Consider the following 19,868-nt stretch of genomic DNA (forward strand, 5'->3'; position numbering starts at 1 on the left):
GTCCGTAAGATGGCAGCTAGTGGCCAGTAGTCGCCAGGGCCAGTGAGAATGCTCCCAGACAAACTTACTGTTCCCAGATGTCTATTAGCCAGCTTCTAGTTAGGTCGACTATCGAGTCACCATTGTAATACGCGAAATATTAATAAATCCCCGATTTATCAGAAAGAACCAATTATTTATAATCTCCTTCCACAACGAATGTGGGAACACAACATTGTTCGAGAAAAATACATTGTGAATCGTTAGAAATTCGGAATACCGAGTCAACAATGTATTTCTTATTCAGATACATTCTGCACAAATAATAAAAACACGGGATATATTTATAAAACATAATTTATTGACAAAATACTGAAAAAACTAATGTGAGACATAAAAGTATGTTGTAAGTATTCATAATTATATCTTCTTCTACAACTACAAAGTTTTTGAGATAAACATAAAAATATGGTTATAGATTGTTGATCATAAGGTTCATAAGTTCATAAGGTTCTTAAAGTACAAATGTAGTCAATGCTAGATGTGGTATCCACTCTATCTTTCCTCTTTCCTTAACAGGGACATAAAAAGACGCTGTCCATCATTCTTTTTTGATTCAACTTTTGTGCCCAAGTAAATCGTTGATCTCTTTTTTTAAATACAGTATACTCTCGATTTATCAGCAAAGGTGATAACAAATTGGTGGTTAGTTAAAATATGTATATTATACGATTAATTTGGTTAAAAATTGACCCCCTTACTAATAAACGCGGTATAAATAGTGAGCGGTGTGTAAGGTCGGAATAGTGAAAAACTTAACTTATTACGGCGGCGTTTATGTGGTTAAGAATATTGATAAAATTAATTTTTAAAACCTATTATTTTTTAATGGACTGTATTTTGTAATTTAAAACACAAATAAATAAAAATAGCTTATATCCGTACAAGATATTTGCTATATTTATTTATTAAAAAAATTAACTATTCAGTTTGGTTGAGCATTTTGGTGTGAAAACCAAATTAAAGTTTTTGTATGAAAACGGCCGCTTAGACACTTGCAGGCGTGCCAGTCCTGATTTAAGGAATAAATAATGAAGTATCCAGCTTCTATAAGAAGGTGAAGATTACAATTATGATAGTAAATTTCGAAAGGAAGGGGCATCAGAAGAAGAATGAAGATTGAAAAATAAAGACTGAACATGAACTGCCACAAGCAGTCGATATCCGAAATACATGGACCTTTAGAATTACAGATCAATATGCAGTATGCGGTCACTGCTTGAAGCTGTCGATATCGACTGTTTGTAGAAGTCAGCGTATTCACAACATAAAAGAATGGTAAAATATTCAACCACCAATACAAGAAAAACACCAATACGAAGCCTCCAAGCAATACAATTTTTGAGGACCAAAAATCCAATATTATTGTGATTGATTTTGTGGAGTTCTGTCATTTTGCGCATTGTCCACCTTCATTCAAAGTTTCAGACTGACTTGCAGTGTCCATCATCTCTCCAGCCATCTGACTTGCCCTGATAATGGATACTGCAATGCTGTCTGAAACATTCGCTAAAGGAGGAGGAAGAGCAACACGGCTACCCCAATAATCAATCACAACAATACGTTTGACCGTGAGAATCTGACAAATAATCTACGTATTAAATTTTGATCAGAGAATATATCAAATCCATCAAAGTAGCTAGCCCAGGATAGTCCCTCACCATTATGCTGATAGATTTTTTACAATATTCTTAGGAATTTATTTTTATTCGTCTATTCATAAAAACACTTATTATTATGTTATTTAGAACTCGAACTCTGATACAAATATGAATATTTTAGCGACTGCTGTTCCCTCGAAGTTGCCCGAATTGTACAGCTCCATGGACAGTTCCAGATGAATGTCTTGTGGACCCAACAGAGGTTTGACGAGGGACACCAAGGCCTGTTGCGGTGAAGGGGTTAACCTGGAAAGAATAGGGTCATAAGTGTTAATTCATTAATGAGCCTCCACAATAGCAACTAAATACTTGCATTGAGTACATAAACATTATTAAAATTCAATCGAAGTTTGATTTTACTGTCGTAGCACAACAAAAAGTAAATACCCTTTTCCAACGAGTTCCACATCTGATTTACGTTCGGTAAATGATGCAGTGAACAGAAAATCTAATAAAGATGTCGCAAATTTAATAAGATCTTTCTAAGTCCCGGATAGCCAATGAAATTGAGTGTCTCTAAAAAATTCAATTTTGATGTTTGAAAAAAGGTTTTAATAATTTTACAGACGTGAGGTAATTGACTAATTGATAATAAAACAAACAAATGATCCTAATATAACATAAGAAAGTAAAGAAAAAATAATTTTTCCCCAGTTCTCGGTATGTAAGTAAGAAAAGATTACCATTGCTGGGAAAACAGATTTTTCAAAGTACCTCACAGAATAGAGAATCTATTGTCACAACTTTCTCAGAAAATCGGTTTAAACGATAATAAATCATTTTAGACATCATAAAAATGGAATTTTGGTGAGGGTAATTAGAATAACATAAATAATTTGTCTCAACGCAGCCTAGCCACAATTTAAATACCGAAACGGCTATCTCAATAAAAAAAAAACTAAAATACTTGCAGAACTTATAACATTACTTAATTCGATTGACATTAAATTTTTGAAAATAATTAAATGGAGTTCCATTAGAATTCATTATTAGAGCAGTGTGTAGTGTTATAATGTCTAAATTTTTGCGTTAAAGGGAGCTGTATCTTGAATTAGATGTAAAAATCTCTTCCTCTGACTCACTTGAAGCACTCAATGGTAGCCAGCTCTACGCCTTGAGGAGCCCGGGCGTCCACAAGCTTCAGCTGGAAACGTAGCATGGCCTGCGCCCAGTTGGGACCGCGCATTGTAAACAGATCAACCTGAAAACAATGAAACAAAAATCAGCTTATTACCACTTTAATCAATATGTATTGGTTTTGTAGCGGTTAGGCGCAACTAAATACACCAAGATTTTTAAAATCTGGAAGAGTATGAAGAAGAGAAGTTAGTTTGGGACTGACTCTGTGTTTCTCACATCAAACTATTCATGTTTTTGTTGCAATTTGATGTTTGCCACAAAGGTCGCTGTCCACTAAAATAATGACTCCAGGAAAGAAAACAACTAACAAAAGTTAGTATCTGAACCAATTATATAACATAGTATCTTGTCTAAAGTCCAATGTAGAGTCACTTGATATTACTCAAAAATTGATTCTTAAAGTTTTGTTATCCATCCAACCTACTTTATAAGGAATGTAACGTTATGTGTATAAAACAGTTATATATCACTCAAACACGTTGTCGATTTTTCATCAATATCAAATTTGCACAAAGAACACAACAAACCCGTGCAACTAGAATTGGCTCTACTTTGAACTTTGTGGCCGTACGTACTAAAACTTATTTTGGTCAAAGAAACTATTTATATCAGGCACCACTTGTTTAATATTCTTCCAAGTCTACCAATTCGTTAGTTAAATTTAAAAAGTTAGTTAAGATGTTTGTATTGACAGGCTTGTCTTAATATTCTTCCATCCTTGTCCTTTATTAAATAATAAGATTTTATATAAGTCCTATTTGCTGAAAACTAAATGTCACCCTTGTTGTCTTTATTATCTACTTTGTTTCTTCTTGGGAATAATGAATAATGATTAATGATTAGTTATGATCAAATATTGTTACAATATACTGTGAAATTACCCATTTGGTAACTCATCTAATACATATTTTTTCATTATTTTTGAAATATTTTGTGTTTGTATGTAGTATTACTTTATGTTTGTGTTTACTCTATGTTTGCTTCACTCAAATGTAAATGAGAGAGGTTGATTTTTATGAGAAAAAACACGTTTATGTTTTATATTAACAGGTACAGGTCTATCTTGGAGTTATTCAAGGATCCGAATTGGGTACGATTTTAATTATAATTTACTAAAATGATGTGATAACAATACAACATTTGCGAATAATACATTAAGAAATATATGAGATATATTTATTATAAAGACTGCAGAGACGACGCTAATTGAAGCGAAGTAAGTTTGAAACTGACTCTTCGTTAATCACAATATCTTGTTGCAATAATGTATTTATGTTGCTGCCTTAACTCCAACTCAAGGTAAAGTCTCGTCACCTGGTGCCTTTAGGCTGTGGGATTAATTATGTGTTGTCACGTTTGGACTTTTCTGTAAAAATATTCACTCCGTGGTAATATTATGTTTATACCTGTGATCGAGGTCCAGTAGGGATGTACAATTTGGACACAAATGTGATAAAGTTGAAGGAATAAGTCTCAGGTTGGTGGAGGCAAGCATAGTCGTTTACTCTGCAACTTCCTGGAGGGCGACGGCAGCGACTGGAAGAAAAAAAATCACATTAGAAATGACGATAGAAGTAAAGGAAGAAGGATGTAATGTTGTACTTGAGCAATAATTTAAATACACACTTCATAGGACCACCAATCTGTTTACTAGCTGGAAGCAAATGCTTCCACACCTGTAAGAGACTGGTGGGGTCTAAAATACTAGTAATAGAAGCATACATAAAAACCAGAGATGTGCTTTATTTCAAATAAATCCATTTCAAATGGAAATGCAAAATGCAAAATGGGTATTTTCCATTTTGCATTTTGAATGCTTTTCTAAAAACCATTTTGCATTTTGCATTTTAAATGCTTTTCTCAATGCATTTTCCATTTTAAATGCTTTTTTTCAACATTCTTCCTACTATCTCCACTCATCTTTTTTTCATAAGCCCCAAATATCAGTCGGTCCTCAACCTCGCTATGAGAGATAATTTACATTTGTCAAGTTGCTCCCTGGTAGGAGCCCTGGCAATTGAGTGATACTATTACAAAAAATACTGATTCAAATACTGAACATGGGGCCATGACACTGTAATATTAAATGTTAGATAGCAGTTTCTATGTTTTTACGTTGGCAATATTAGTCCCGCGCAAATTTTTTGTGGTTTCATGATTTGTAGTCGTGGTGTTTTTGGATTTACCATCATGTAATATGTTTGTTCTACATTGATGTCCATTATTAAATGACCAAATTGTTTAAAAATTCTATAATTATTTTAATTGTGTGACCTGAGAAACCATTTTGCATTTTCAATGCATTTCGAAAATAGGTATTTTGCATTTTGCATTTGAAATGCTTTTCTAAAAACCATTTTGCATTTTGCATTTTCAAATGGAAAAGTTTTGACCCATTTCCATTTTGCATTTCAAATGGTTTTGGGTACCCATTTTGCACATCTCTGATAAAAACAGATCAAGACCAGAAGAACTGCAATAAATAATCTATAGAAAGAATGCCATTAACAAGATACCGAAAAGCATGTCCAAGTGCCTCCTGTCCTTCTTGTCTGCTCGAGTTACCTTCCACGCAGAGTCCATCTTTTTTCTGGTCTCCAGTCTGCCTGGATCACTTTCACTTGCAAAGAGTTGGCTAGATTAGGTTAGGTTCTGCTCCAATTACCTTCCACGCAGACAGTCCACCTCTTTCTGGTCTTCAGTCTCTGCCTGGATCAATTTTACTTGGAAAGAGTTGGGTAAGGTATTTTGAAATAAGGGACTCACTGTTTGGTGCCGGGGTCCCTGTTGTAGCCAGGAGGACATGCAATGGAACTGCACCGCGCCCCTCCTCGTGTGTTCTGGCAAACTTCGTCTTCATTACAGTTGAGCTCTGACAACTCGCATTCATCAATATCTGTAAAAATTAAAAGTCAGGGTAAGCAATTGTTCAATATGCTCAGTTTGGTGAGCGGTGTGTCCAGGAAATCTCTGGAGAGTTGACAGCCTGTTTTAGATGGCTAGCTCTTCCAGAATGGATACCTGAATCTGGGTAGACTCATTCTTGAATGATGATATTATATCTTACCGATACAACTGCGCTTGTCTGAACCCATGCGGTATCCCCTGGGGCAGGTGCACTGGTAGCTGCCGGGGATGTTCTGGCACTCGCCCATGCACAGACGGATATTATGCTCGGTACACTCGTTACTGTCTATGCAGGTTCTGGAATCAGACACGCATACTGAGTGCAAAAAGTATAAATATACACATATCGCCATTTGAACCTGAAAAGAATTTGATGGAACAAAGGAAACTGACACTTTTGGATACTATTTTACCCAACGTTGAGTACCAATTATACATTTTACGACGGCTGGATAGTATTCAAATCTGGTCCTTTAAACACAACTAAGCCATTTCAAACAATGTTTAAATCCAATAATGGGTTTCAATGTGGCAAAACTGAAGGAATTTGTTTCTTAAGAAAGACACACTATCCCGGGTTACGAATAATCTGACAATATTTGAAAATCTCCTACTACCAGCACAGTAAGCAGAAAATGTTGCTAGTGCTTTATCGTGATGGAGAATTTAGCCAGTTGAGAAATTGAATGTACGATGCCTGGGTGGGACCCAAACACGATTCCAACTTAGCCATTGACCGTTCCACAAATCCACGACTCTGGAACAATGTGCAAATCTTTCGCTTCTTAAGTGAGGGCATTCCTTATGGCATGCCCCTGGCAGTGGTAATTCATCCCAATCAATGAGGCTCAATCACCATCTATTCTTTTTGCCATAGTATACTAATAAGTATTATCAGCGCGTTTCTACTTTTTCAACTCCCAATAGTCACCATAATCTAACGTGATCCGCTTTGTATCATTAATACAAAACCTTTTAAGAACCCAAACTAAAAACGTTTTGCGAGCTGATTACCAAAAAATATGGCGCCCTTAGTTCATTTTCAGCTATATGCACAGATAATATCACTACGTACTCGTCTTTCACCCTGCTTGCCGCCTGAAGTTCTTAAAAAACCATTCTGGATAGAAGGAGAGAGACATCATACGAAAGAAGAAGAATAATATATATATCTAGTTACCTGTTGTCACTGGCTAATCTGAAGCCACTATCACAAGCACAGCGGTACGAGCCCCACACGTTGACACACTTCTGGTGGCAGTTGCCCAGCCCACCGTTGGGCAGGCACTCGTCTATATCATTGCAGAGCTGTTTTGACATTGGGGAGGTCGTGAATCCGGGGTGGCAGTCACAGCGGAATGAGCCTATCGTGTTGACGCACGTAGCGTAATGAGTGCACACCTGGAACGCGTAACAATCAGTTTATTGAAAATACTACAAGTTTTATGAATATCGAATATCAACACAAGAATCCCAACTTGGAACTTGGAATCTAGGTATGTCGTAAGACTGGCGGATATGCAGAATGAAAGAAAATGAAGGTGCTGAAGTACCTGACTATTTTTTCACTATTCTGGCCTTGCGTAATATTTACACTGCGAATATAAGTTGAGGGGGTCAATAAACTAGTATGCGCCCTCCATGAGGCCCTGTGACGAATTTGAGAATCAATTGTTCACTAATATGCTGACCGACGACTGGATCATCACCTGGATGTAGGAATTTCGCAAGATTCAACCGCAAAAGGCCAGCCTCATCAACTGTAGAGTGGGACAATGTACTTGTAGTATATAAGGCGTAATTTGAGTTGATATAGTTCAGTTGATATTTTACTCTGTCCCATTAACACACGAGTTTTGTGATTTTTACGTGTGATAATATGATTTTATTAAAGCCCACCTTGCCCTGGCTGTCCTTGCACTCGTCGATGTCCACGCAGCCCCCCTGGGGGGTGATGCGGTGTCCGGGCGAGCAGTGACATAGGTAGCCTCCGGGGATGTTCACACACTTCTGGTTATCTTGGCAGGAATGCTTATCACTTGCACATTCGTCCACATCTGTAAAATAAACAGATTAAATTTCATTACTACCAGGCTCGACTCTGGACCGAACAGCGCCTGGCGCTAGTAGAATCCTCAAAGGCGCTGTATTAGTTGTTACATTATCAGCGCCTTGAATTCTTGTCTTCTTGACACCTTGGCAAGTCGGCACTGGCCCTGATTATCACTACTATTTATTTTAGTGTCCCTGTATGCATATGTGGACATATTCATGACAAAACGTAACAGTCACAGAATAGAACATTGAAGAAAAAGAACAAATAAACCTAGCCTAACCTAACCAAACCTATTCCTTTCAAAATCAATTTATCAGATGGAGTTGGTTCGAAAAGATGGAAAGATCTTCCAGAAAATGGGCTGATGACCGAAAGATAATTGCTTGTTGCCAAGAATTGACAAGAGATGACACATTTATGTTCAAAAATGGGTTTCAAATGTCTTACGAAGAAGAATAATATACCTTATGTATTGGAAATAACAATAACAATCAGAGAAAAAAGAGAGTCAGAGGTATTGGAGGATTGATATTAACAGTTTTTCTAATTACAGCAAGATGGTTTTGTACTTACCAACACAGCGATTTTGGACTTTATCCATTGTATATCCCCAGGAGCAAAAATTGTATCGAGGAGCACTGGTCACAGAAACCACTCGCACTGAAATATCAACAAACAAAATGCATTATTAAAGACGTACAGTCTATCTTAGTCAAACTCTGTGTAACTTTAAGTGACCTGCTCAAACAAGGGGTTCCATCAAAGCAAGGGTACTATGGTAATGCACAACTGCTTACTCTGTACAAACCGTAAATGTACCCCACTGTTGATTTTAGCAGCCACTCAGAGGTGACCACAGTCTGGAGCCAAAAGATGCATGATTTTTATCATTGATCAACAGTAATTTTGACACTGATCATTGTATTGCAAGGATTCTCAACTTACCCGGTGGTCTGGATCTGGTATAAGGTGGTTTTACAACTGGTTTGACACATCTATCTTCTATCTGTTCAAAACCGGGAGCACATTGACACCTGAATCCACCGATTGTGTTAGAACACTCCTCATTAACGGAGCAGCGATCACTATCAGCGCATTCGTCTATATCTGTAGGACAAAAAAAAATTGTATTTTGCAACTCTAACTAAAGGATACCACTCACGAATGTCCAAAATGGCCAGACTTGTCAACTCAAGTCAGGATCTTGAATTTTTTTACGTCTTAATGATTTTTGTCAGTCATTGTGAAAGTAATATTTTGTATTGATGTTGCAGAAGTCGTGAACTCCATCAAAACCTTGTTCCTGTCTTTACTTGACATTATCTTTATTTTTTGTGCCCTATTTTTGTCAAAGCTGTAATTATTGAATTATCATGTTCTCGTTATTGGCAGACAACCGTCTGTCTGTCTGGCGCCCCTGATCATAATTTTATGTCTTAACCTTACCTACATGTTTTTCTATTTCATATTTGCATTATTTAAGAAACAACTATTCTTGAGCTTATATACCTAGCTATTATCATATGTATTACTCATTATCTAGTACCCTTAAATAATGACACAATCCTCAAAGTTCGACTTGATTACTTTGTTACCTCCAAATCACTGGATTGTTCAAGCTGTTGAATTAATAACTGAGAAAAGGCAAAAGATATCAGAAAACAGAAATGTTTACCTACTGTTTTTCGATTTGCTATTTTTTATCTCTAATGCGTCTGTCTGTTGGTGCGCTTTGTTCTTCTAAACCAAGCAGCAGATTTTGATAGGGTTTTCAGGTGGCTTAGATTATGAGATACATCAAATTAATGTAGTAGAGAATTGTATATCTTAAAAAAGCCTACATTAAAGTCCGCGATGGTATAAGTTTATATCCTAAGAATAACCCCAAGCAACGCGGGGTATCCGTCAGATAGTTATATATAAATAAAAATATTTAGTGTTCTTACAGTAATGGCTTGTAAAATTTATAAAATTATAAATCCGGGTACGAAATAGTCCCAGTTTCAGCAAGTATTGCAAATATGGAAAATTAATAAACTCACCAACACACTGTCTGGTCAAAGGGTTCACTTGGAAGCCACTATCACACACGGACGGGGCAGGAGACCACTTGGGAACAATGGGAACTAGAAACAAAAACACGCTTTAAACTTCTGACCTTCTTCAGTTGACTTTTATTGATTGAACGTAGCGTGAGTCCTGTTTAGATTCGAATTTCGTCTGACTGTAAAATTGTTAGTTTTACCGCATCCGGTCATTCGTGTCAAGATGGTAGCCGTGTTTGTTAGTACCTTTTTATTCCACCAGATGAGCGACTGTCAAGTCGGAATAATCAACATTACGAGGAGTCTACTGTTCACAGAACTAATAATTTTATTTATTTATCTTTGGGTTATTATGCCATGTTGCGCTTCTTCCTTATTTAGCCAACGTTTCGGACGGCGTTACAGTGTCCATCATCAAGGCGGATGTGTCCAGATCCGCCCTGATGATGAACACTGTAACACTGTCGGAAATGTTTGAAAGAGAAGGAGGAAGGGCAACACAGCGTAATAACAAATCAAAGTAAAACTACTTAACTCCAGAGCACCTACACTTTTCGACAGATCTGTCAGATAAAATTTTAATGTATAATTTATCAGGCAATTGAGCAGGAAACTTTGTTAAAAAACACTACGAATGAAATTGAATACCTGGTGGAAATAGTTCATTCCGGCTCCTACAGAGGCCTGTTTTGGTTTCCTTGAGGAACCCTGGGGCACACAGGCACGTGTAAGCCCCCGGAGTGTTGCGGCAGATCTCGCTGTTGGGGGCGCAGACGTGCTTGCCTGTCTTGCACTCGTCCAAGTCTGAAATGAAGCATATAGTGACGCTATTAATAAGCCTGTTGCTCGCCAAATACACTATAATATTAATAATACCTCCAACTTCTGACATTTCCCATACATTCTGATGGCAACATGGTACACTAGCGCCTTCTGGCAGTATGAGTTGGGCGCCTTAATTCATTTCATTTCATGGCTTTTATGTGAAATATTATATTATTTATTTTTCAAATAATATGAATACACAAAATATATTAATATTATTTACGAGTATCATTATATTTCACATTATTTTGTAAAATTTTAGTAAAATTGACAACATTGACGATGTTGTCGATATCTTCAACATGACCACATAATGCTGCAAGAATTTTATCTGTTATGATTTAATGAACTCACATTATATTTCAACAACTAACTTAACAACGTTTTTTGGCACCCTGAAAACGACTTGGGAGTGTTTTTGTTGTTTGTAATTATTACATCCGTAAACTGCATAGACAGAACCTACTTTTTGGGACATTTTCATATTTATTTTTTATCAATATTGATCAAAATATAAATTAGAAAGCGCAAAACACCACCACCAAGTACAAAATGAATTCAATTTGCCGCCATTGAAAGGAATGTCAAAGTCAATACGCTACACTGTTGCCTCTAGCGATTTGAGATGTTGATATTGCCACTATTTACTACTTAGGGTATTTACTTGCATGATGATTTAAGTATAAAATAAGTATTCCTTACCAACACACTCGTTTCTTCCATCCTTCACAAATCCTGAAATGCAATGCTTCTCTCCTGGCACCAGATTCGTCCAAGTATTCTCCTTCACGTCTTTTGTATTTATAACAATATTTCCGTCTTCATCTGGATTTCCGACCAAAGTGACTGATTGACTTGGTGCTACAGCTGCTTCCATTCTCGGCTCCGATGGCCTGTACTCTACAGTCGGTCTTCGGGGTCTAGAAGGATTTGGGTAGTAAAGTTGAGGTTTCGGTAGCTCTTCTACTTTCTTAAGTTCTGGTTGTCTCTCTTCTGGCTGGCGATCAATTGGAACTCTTCTTGGGTCTTCCCTACCTGCTGGATTATATCTTGGGTCTTGATGCCTTGGGTCTGGGTTAGCTGGTTGATTATATCTTGGGTCTGGATTGGCCGGTTGATTGTATCTTGGATCTGGATTAGTCGGTTGATTGTACCTTGGGTCTGGATTAGCCGGTTGATTGTATCTAGGATCTGGATTAGCCGGTTGATTGTACCTTGGGTCTGGATTGGCAGGTTGATTATATCTTGGATCAGGATTAGCAGGTTGATTGTTTCTTGGGTCGGGATTTGCAGGTTGACTGTATCTTGGGTCGGGGTTTGCTGGTTGATTGTGTCTTGGGTCAGGATTCGATGGCTGATTATTTTTTGAATCTTGGTTGCCCTGATGACTCCTCGGGTCTGGCCTAGCTGGTTGATTGTACCTAGAATCTGGTTGAGACTGTCTTGGGTCTGCGTATGATGGTTGATTATATCTAGGATCTGGATTTCTCGGTTGGCTGTATCGAGGATCAGGCTGAGGTTGCCTTGGCTTTGTTAACTCTGGATAACGATTTCTTGGATCTTGATTGGCTGTGGGTGGAGTGGTTGGTGTTTCATCTTCAGGCTCTGGAGAAGAAGCTTCGGTTGAAGATGGCCGTACAATGTTATTGTCACTTGACTCGGAAGATTTTGGGGTAACCGCCTTGTTGGCATTTTCTTTTGCTTTCCTGAAACATAATGATATTATTATTCCTACGCAAAGTGGAGGTCACACCCATACTAAAGTGCAATGATTTATCAAAAAAAAAGCTTTTGCAAAATCATTGCAATAGTATTAAAATACAAAAATATTAATAAAATCTACAATAAAAAACATATAAATTGATTTTCGACCACTTTCATTTTATTTAAACTCTACGGGTTTAGGAAGAACCCTTCTTTCATCGGGAGAGTATTATAAAAAAAACTGTTTTTTTTTTATTCTCTTGATGAAGGGTTCTTCCGAAACCGGTAGAGTTTAAATAAAATTAAAGCGGTGAAAAACAAATAAATGTCTTTTTTATTGTAAATTATGACAATCCACAAAGTTAACGCTTTTTACAAAAACATAAATAAAATATTTTATTTAGTAATAAAATCGTTAAATTCTTTCTTTTGAGTCTTGGATTAGCACTAAAATTATTGGTATAGTTTTATAAGCTCTGGACCAGTACTAAAAATCCTTCCTTTTTGTGTTAAAATCTTGCTCTAACATTAAAATCATTGTATTATTAGCATAAAACCTTTCAATTAGTATAAAAATCGTTGAATTAGTATAAAAATCAAAGTATAATAATCGATGAATTACAATCAAGTGAATCAGATACTCGAGTCGGGCCATGTCAAGAGTCAGAATAATGGAAGAGTATGCGACAATTTGTCGGTCTGTCCTCTCTTCCTACCCCTCCGGGTAAACGGCGTGATGGTTAGTTAGTTGGTTAGTGCAAAAATCGTGAAATTCGTATAAAAAATCCTTGAAATAGTTAAATTAGTGTAAAATGGTTGAATTAGTATAAAAATCATTGAATTAGTATAGATATCCTTACAAGAGTGATATAAATAGTGACTCACATGTCCGCCACCTCCTCGTCAGTGTAATACTCATCGCTGTCGTATTCGATAGCCGGAGTGGTGGTGATGATGACCTTCTTCCTGATGCAGCGGTAGGTGCCGGGCATGTTGAGACACTCGAAGGGTCCCATCTGGGCGCAGTCATCAGTTCCAAGGATGCATTCATCGTCATCTGGAGTTGTAAAAATGTATTGACAAAGACATCATAAACACCTACCTAACAACTGCTTAAAAGCACTTGGCCACATAGTACTACATATATATCTGTTACCGATGATACATCCTCATAAAACTCATTCCATCTCCTTTTCTATTATGGTCAGAGATATAACACAAGTGGATTTAAAAAGAGGGGACACTGAACTTTCTCTTTCCATTTAAAAGTTTACCATAGACTCTTTAGTATAATTTGAAAAAATTCTATAAAATTTGAAAACCGTCAAACAGTTCACCTGGCCAAGATTTTTCAATGTTTTTTAAATAATTATTTTCAAGTATATTAAACCTAAAAGCGTTAAGTGACTTTGATTATATTACGTTTGTCTAAATAAATGTGTTTTTAGTTTTCAATAGGGCTAGACCCTAGACGAACCAAGAAACTACTCGATATGGACAGAAACTCACTGAGGGAACTGGTAGGACTACTAACGGGACACACATGCAGATATTGGGAATGGAAAACATCAATAGATGCTGGAAATATGAAGAGGTTGAAGAGACTCCCATTCACTTATGGTGCCAATGTCCTGCCCTGGTGGGAACTAGGCTCAGATACCTGGGGAGACATACAGTAGAACCAGAAGACATAGCCACATACCCAATAACAACCCTGGAGAACTTTATTAAAGGGACTGGGTTGTTGTTAAAGGATCGAGGTAAAATGGGAGATAGCACAATGGACCTATGGCCTAAGTGCTCACGGGAACTACGTGTAAACCGTCTCTGCCCTTAATTGCATATACGTCCAATTATGGCATACAACACTTAAATCTGAAAGAGTTTTTCATCTGCTTTCAAAAACAGTCTTTTTAATTTGGGCATCAAACGAAAAAATCGGTTCCACTCTTTACCTCCTACTGACTTCCCAACGTTCCCAACGCTCTAACTAAAACTATTTAACCCGGTCTACGCTTATGATTTATCGCGTTCTAATGGTGGAACATGTTTAGACGAGATACAGCAGGGCACTATAATTGTATAGCTCTATGAAGTTCAAAAAAAATTACCTTCACAAGTGCTGGACAAAGCATTGAGTGTGTACCCGGTTCCACAGCTGATGTAACGTACACAATGGTAAGACCCGATAGTATTGTCGCAACGCTGGTTTTGCGTGCAGTCGTTCAAACTGTCCTTCTGACACTCGTTCACATCTGGAAATAAATGGATAATACACTAAAAAGAAATGTAATTTTAATTAAATTATTCCATACATTTGCAGGGCCAAGAACAAGGACTCACAAATGTGAGTTGTAAAATTCAAATGACGCTAATCAATACAAAATATAGTTTTAGCGTGTAAAAGTGCTATATTATTTTTACGTACACTTTGGACCAACAATAAGTTCTATAACATTTAAATAGGTTTGATTAAAGTGTCATTTTACCAATGCAAGCAGAGGTGAATGGATCCTTGGTGAAGCCGGGTTTGCAGACGCAGCGGTGACTGCCCATTGTGTTGTGACAGATCTGGTGTTCATCGCAAGAATGGGTCCTCTCTCTGCACTCGTTGATGTCTAAATCAAATAAATAACTCAGTTACCTTTCCATATTTCATTGAAATATTAAAATTAAATAAGTTTCTCAAGGTCTCAAATTGCCATAAATATTCTCCCGGTTGATTTGTGTGTGTGTTTCGTGATGGCCTACGCCATTGGTTTCCCGGTGGAGTATGAAATGTTGTGCACCAATATCAGCACATTATCACAATACCAGCACATAATGATTTTGACCTATGTTCAAATCCATACCTTATGAATTGTCTGTGGCTGCAGTCAGTTGAATATATTCTTTTACCCTGGGATGATCTTGACGACCACCATCTTTTATTAATTCAGGCCCTGCTATAGAAAATGAACTGACTGTTAAAGAAACCTATTTTCGGTCTAGGGTTTGGTACTAATCCCTGCTACTAACCTATACTAACTATATATATTAACCCAGAGCAAAAGTCCAAAAACAGGACTCTTTTACTGTCAGTTCATTTTCTACAGCACAGCCGGTATTAAATAAAATATATTAATATTATTAACCAGCAAAACATGAATAGGCCTCTTGCATGTCATAATGGAGGGTATGACCGAGGGGACCAACTCTAGGGGACGCCCACGCCGAGAGTACCTGGAGGACCTGCTGGTGGACGTGCGCTGCTCATCATATGCAGAAGCCAAAAGAGCCGCACAAGACAGGGAAGAATGGAAGAGGAGATTAGACGAAATTGCTGCAAACCAATCCCAGGATTGAAACCAGAGAGAGAGAGCTGGTATTAATAAAGACGGCGGTGCCTTGACAGCTTTCCCAGTTCGACAAAATCGTGTGAAGTTAAGTTGTTTTCTAAAGAAACGTCCGCTAGAAATTTACGCTGTGTCTCTGATCTCACGTATAAACCTTTTATATTGTGTAAGTCAAGCATACAATTGTGGAACACCGCTAGAGTGAAGGATAGACCGCACACTTCCTTTATGTAAATAAGGCAGAGACGAGAACAAAGTCCCTCATCAAAGTGCATCATCTTCCAAACACCTGTGTTGCACTTCCTCCTCCTTTATTAGCCAACTCTAAACCTCCAACGCTCCCAACGCACAAAAGTTCAAATAGTAGAACACGTTTCGACGAGATCTTCGTACACAATAGTGCCTCTAATTGTATAGCTCTGTGACTGATCTCCAAATTCCTACCCACTCCTACCTTTTTCCTTACCAGAACCTCCTCATTCATTTCCTTAAAAGACCCTCCATTCAGATTCCCCAAAGATAGTCCTTGAGGGAAACTACTTTCCTCAGTGGTTTCTGTGTGGAGCCAATGAAAAAAAAATCATACACTTTATTTTGCCCCTTTGACTACTTACTTATTTATTTTCTAGTTGAGAGCGGCTCGGTGCAGCCTAAAGTGGACGTAGTCAATTATTATTCCAATGATAACTTACCATCACAGCCTCCATTGTATGATTTTTTGTACCCTGCAGGACAAGATGTGGGACTTCTAGGAGCACTGTAAGAATAACAAGTATATATAATAATTTATAAATCTAATTAGATTTTTTCACGCCAATTTGAGGCAGAACTGTTAGGATGGGTCAAAATTTGTTTTTTATTAGATTATTTTCAATAGTGAATTCAAATGTCATCAAGTCTAAATTTCAGGACTAGATAAAGCAAATAATAATAATAATAAATTTATTTCACATAAAAATCATACAATAAAACATGCGGAAACTTTGACTAGCCAACTAGGAATGGATCCTGTTTTAGGCCAGTCAAATTGACAAATTTAGTTCATATTATAATTTAGTACTTAATATAAAACAAAACCGGTAAAGTAAATAACAGCCAGATAGTAGTAATAAAAAGACAGATCACCACAGGAGTTGTAAGGTAGAAAAAATGGGAAGGGTAGTTTATAAGTTTATAATATAGTTGGATGATTAGAAAATAATCGATAGCATTGATAAATAAAGTACAGATTAATACAGAATTGGCAATTGTGTTCAGAGGTGATAAATATGTGTTTTTGTATTGTATGTACTTTAAAAAATTATGTATCAGTGTTTTGACAATAATGTACATATATATTTTTTATAATGAGATTATCTATCGATCAACATATCTTCACTTTTTACCCTCCCTAAATCAAGGAGCCAGTCGTTGACCAATTTGCGCAAAACATTTGTACTTTTCGTTTTCCAAGCATTAGGAATGATATTAAATAATTTTGGTCCTAAGTACGAGAACAAGGGACGTCGTGGTTTTTATTGGGACTATTGGATTATTCCTTGAAAGTCGGGTGTCGTGAAATACCTACAAGGTTTCCAGTAACTCGTAGAAGGTATATATTTCCTGTTTGGGAGATTTTAAAATCAGGTTTTATTTTATTATAGATGCTAATTATTGTAGAAGTTACAAATTTTATAAGACATTCAAAAGAATACCATTTACGTACATATGGAAATTAGCTTGGATGGGTTGGGTCGGGATGGCGAGGGTTCGTGGACCTGGGACGTGGCAACAGGAGGATTGTAACCCCTAACTGGTTGAGGCTTGTCAACATCTCTCCACTGCGCGCCCCTATTTACCTCTGTGTTGGAGGCCGTATAGGCTTGAAGGGGTTGGGTTGGACTGGCGAGGGTTCGTGGACCTGGGATGTGATTACAGGAGGTTTGTAGCCCCCAACTGGTTGAGGCTTGCCAACGTAGCCTCCACCGCGTACCCTTATTTACCTCTGTATTGGAGGCCGTGTGGGTTTGGATGGGTTGGGTCGGACTGGCGAGGGTTCGTGGACCTGGGATGTGGCTACAGGAAGTTTGTAGCCCCCAACTGGTTGAGGCTTGCAATCATAGCCCCCAGGGTCATTCACGCAAACGCTTCCAGGGGTGCAAATATCGTGGTTTTCCGCGCACTCGTCAATGTCTGGAATCAGATTTATTTTATTCAACCTAAATTAATTTTACCTTTGTATTTCCCTATGAAAGAAAATGTGATTGTTAGGTATTCATAAGCTCAAGTATTTCAACCTATTTAATTGATTTTTAGGTTATTTGTATTATATTTAAACTGTAATTATATTATGACGTACCTTCACATCCAAAATCTGGTCGCTTTTTGAAGCCCGGGGGGCAAGAAGTTTTAGAAGCTTTGTCCAAGCAGGTGAAACTCCCGTGGGTGTTTAGGCAGAATTGGCTCTGTCGATTGCAGTCGTCCGTGCTCTCTTTACATTCATCAATATCTGTAATAATTAAAGAACAGTGATTATCTGTAAACTTCACCCGTCATAACACAGGGGCATCCCTAGCATGGCGGTTGAAATAACATTCAAAATGTATCAATAAATAAATAAATTAAAAAGGTTTCATGTTGAAGCGAGGAAATACATTGGGAAGGGGAGGGTTTTGAAATTCTTTGCTAACCACTAAGTCACTAATCACAGCTAGAGCCATTTGAAAGAACGTTTCAGTCAATTCAAAAAGTCACCAAATGCAAAAGGTACTGAAATTGAAGAGTTTCAAATTATTCCGAATTATAGTTTCTCATCGGGACTATTATACTGAGAGTATCTCCCACTCTGGGAAGAGGTGAATTATAGTTTCTCAACGGGACTATTATACTGAGAGTATCTCCTACGCTGGAACGAGGTGAATTATAGTTTCTCATCGGGACTATTATACTGAGAGTATCTCCCACTCTGGGAAGAGGTGAATTATAGTTTCTCAATGGGACTATTATTCTGAGAGTATATCCTACTCTGGAGGCGTAGTGCCTTTTATTTTCTCTCATGATATGACCTGACTACTACTTCTGAGAAAACATTGCCAACTTCATGCAATCTAGGTATAAGGTAGTATCTATATGACTCAGTCCTGATATTGTTGTTGCACTCTTGATCGACTAGTTCTTGTAGGTATATGGAAGATAATTCTCACCTGTACAATCCCTAAGCTCTTGGTTGATCTGGAAGCCACCAGGACACACGTCAGGTATAGGCGGGGCCTCTACCGTAGGGACACGGGGGTCCAGAGCCCGGTGGGCCTGAGCAGGCCTGGGGGGCGGAGGTGCGGGGGGCGCAGGGGCCCCTCCGCAGTTGAATGAGCCGATTGTGTTGGCGCAGACTAGACCGCCAGGGCAGGGGTTGGTGAGGCATTCGTCTATATCTGGAATCCGAAACATTTTTGTTATTTATTTATTTGATTTTTTATTGATTTGAATACAATTTAAAAAAAATAAAATTGAAACATTACCAAGTTACGGAAAACCATAATAATATTCCGGAATGTGGGGAGGTTTTTTGCAATCGCACGATTAAAACATTTATAAATATCATATTCATTAATTAGAACAAAAATCATCTTTCTATAAACTATTTTATATCAGTTTCTATCATTCTATTGATTAACTAGAATAAAAAATTTACCACGTTTTTTTAGTAAGAACGTTAATGTTTAATTGATTATAAAAATATAAACAATATTTGCTGAATAAATAAAAAGCACTTACCATTGCAGACCTGACTGTGCTTGTCGAACAAGAAGCCCTTGGGGCACTGACTACTGGAGCTGCGGGACAGGGGCTTGGGGTCCGAGTTGGCCCCAGGAGGGGGGGTACAGCGGTGGGAGCCTGGGGTGTTGTGGCAAGTGTACCCTGTACGACATTCATGGATCTGCAGTTCGCACTCATCAATATCTGCAAATATAATCAGGATTTTACAATCGTCAGTACCATTGCCTTTCTAATACATAATAATAATATATTTCACACATAAAACATATGCGGAAACTTTGACTAGCCAACTAGGAATGGATCCTGTTTTTCGATCCCAAATAGACAAATTTATTTATCATAATTTCATATTACATTGTTATAGAACATATTATTATATAGAAGGAAAAAGTGTTAAGAT

General features: G+C 37.5%; 1 protein-coding gene across 2 annotated transcripts in view; it reads right to left on the bottom strand.

Annotated features, from left to right (window-relative positions):
* Positions 1 to 320: 320 nt before the first annotated feature.
* The window catches only part of LOC149409764 (uncharacterized), a 60,879-nt gene continuing 41,331 nt past the window's right edge, over positions 321 to 19,868 (bottom strand). Inside the window, exons 8-27 of one of the 2 annotated variants that reach the window (XM_089649209.1) lie at positions 19,466 to 19,651; positions 18,895 to 19,122; positions 18,051 to 18,200; positions 17,695 to 17,884; positions 16,405 to 16,469; positions 14,867 to 14,995; positions 14,489 to 14,632; positions 13,263 to 13,434; positions 11,376 to 12,379; positions 10,497 to 10,652; positions 9,846 to 9,929; positions 8,749 to 8,910; positions 8,377 to 8,463; positions 7,647 to 7,804; positions 6,928 to 7,148; positions 5,908 to 6,044; positions 5,607 to 5,736; positions 4,247 to 4,376; positions 2,783 to 2,901; positions 321 to 1,946 (exon numbers count right to left, since the gene is read on the bottom strand). In XM_089649209.1, coding sequence (XP_089505335.1) covers positions 1,784 to 1,946; positions 2,783 to 2,901; positions 4,247 to 4,376; positions 5,607 to 5,736; positions 5,908 to 6,044; positions 6,928 to 7,148; positions 7,647 to 7,804; positions 8,377 to 8,463; positions 8,749 to 8,910; positions 9,846 to 9,929; positions 10,497 to 10,652; positions 11,376 to 12,379; positions 13,263 to 13,434; positions 14,489 to 14,632; positions 14,867 to 14,995; positions 16,405 to 16,469; positions 17,695 to 17,884; positions 18,051 to 18,200; positions 18,895 to 19,122; positions 19,466 to 19,651 — 3,815 coding nt within the window. In that variant the 3' untranslated portion in view covers positions 321 to 1,783. The remainder of the gene's footprint in view (positions 1,947 to 2,782; positions 2,902 to 4,246; positions 4,377 to 5,606; positions 5,737 to 5,907; positions 6,045 to 6,927; positions 7,149 to 7,646; positions 7,805 to 8,376; positions 8,464 to 8,748; positions 8,911 to 9,845; positions 9,930 to 10,496; positions 10,653 to 11,375; positions 12,380 to 13,262; positions 13,435 to 14,488; positions 14,633 to 14,866; positions 14,996 to 16,404; positions 16,470 to 17,694; positions 17,885 to 18,050; positions 18,201 to 18,894; positions 19,123 to 19,465; positions 19,652 to 19,868) is intronic. The other variant, XM_089649210.1, reaches the window with a different exon arrangement.

Source organism: Hesperophylax consimilis, chromosome 29 (assembly GCF_061612785.1).
Source record: "Hesperophylax consimilis isolate HC1 chromosome 29, BYU_Hcon_1.0, whole genome shotgun sequence".
Taxonomy (NCBI): domain Eukaryota; kingdom Metazoa; phylum Arthropoda; class Insecta; order Trichoptera; family Limnephilidae; genus Hesperophylax; species Hesperophylax consimilis.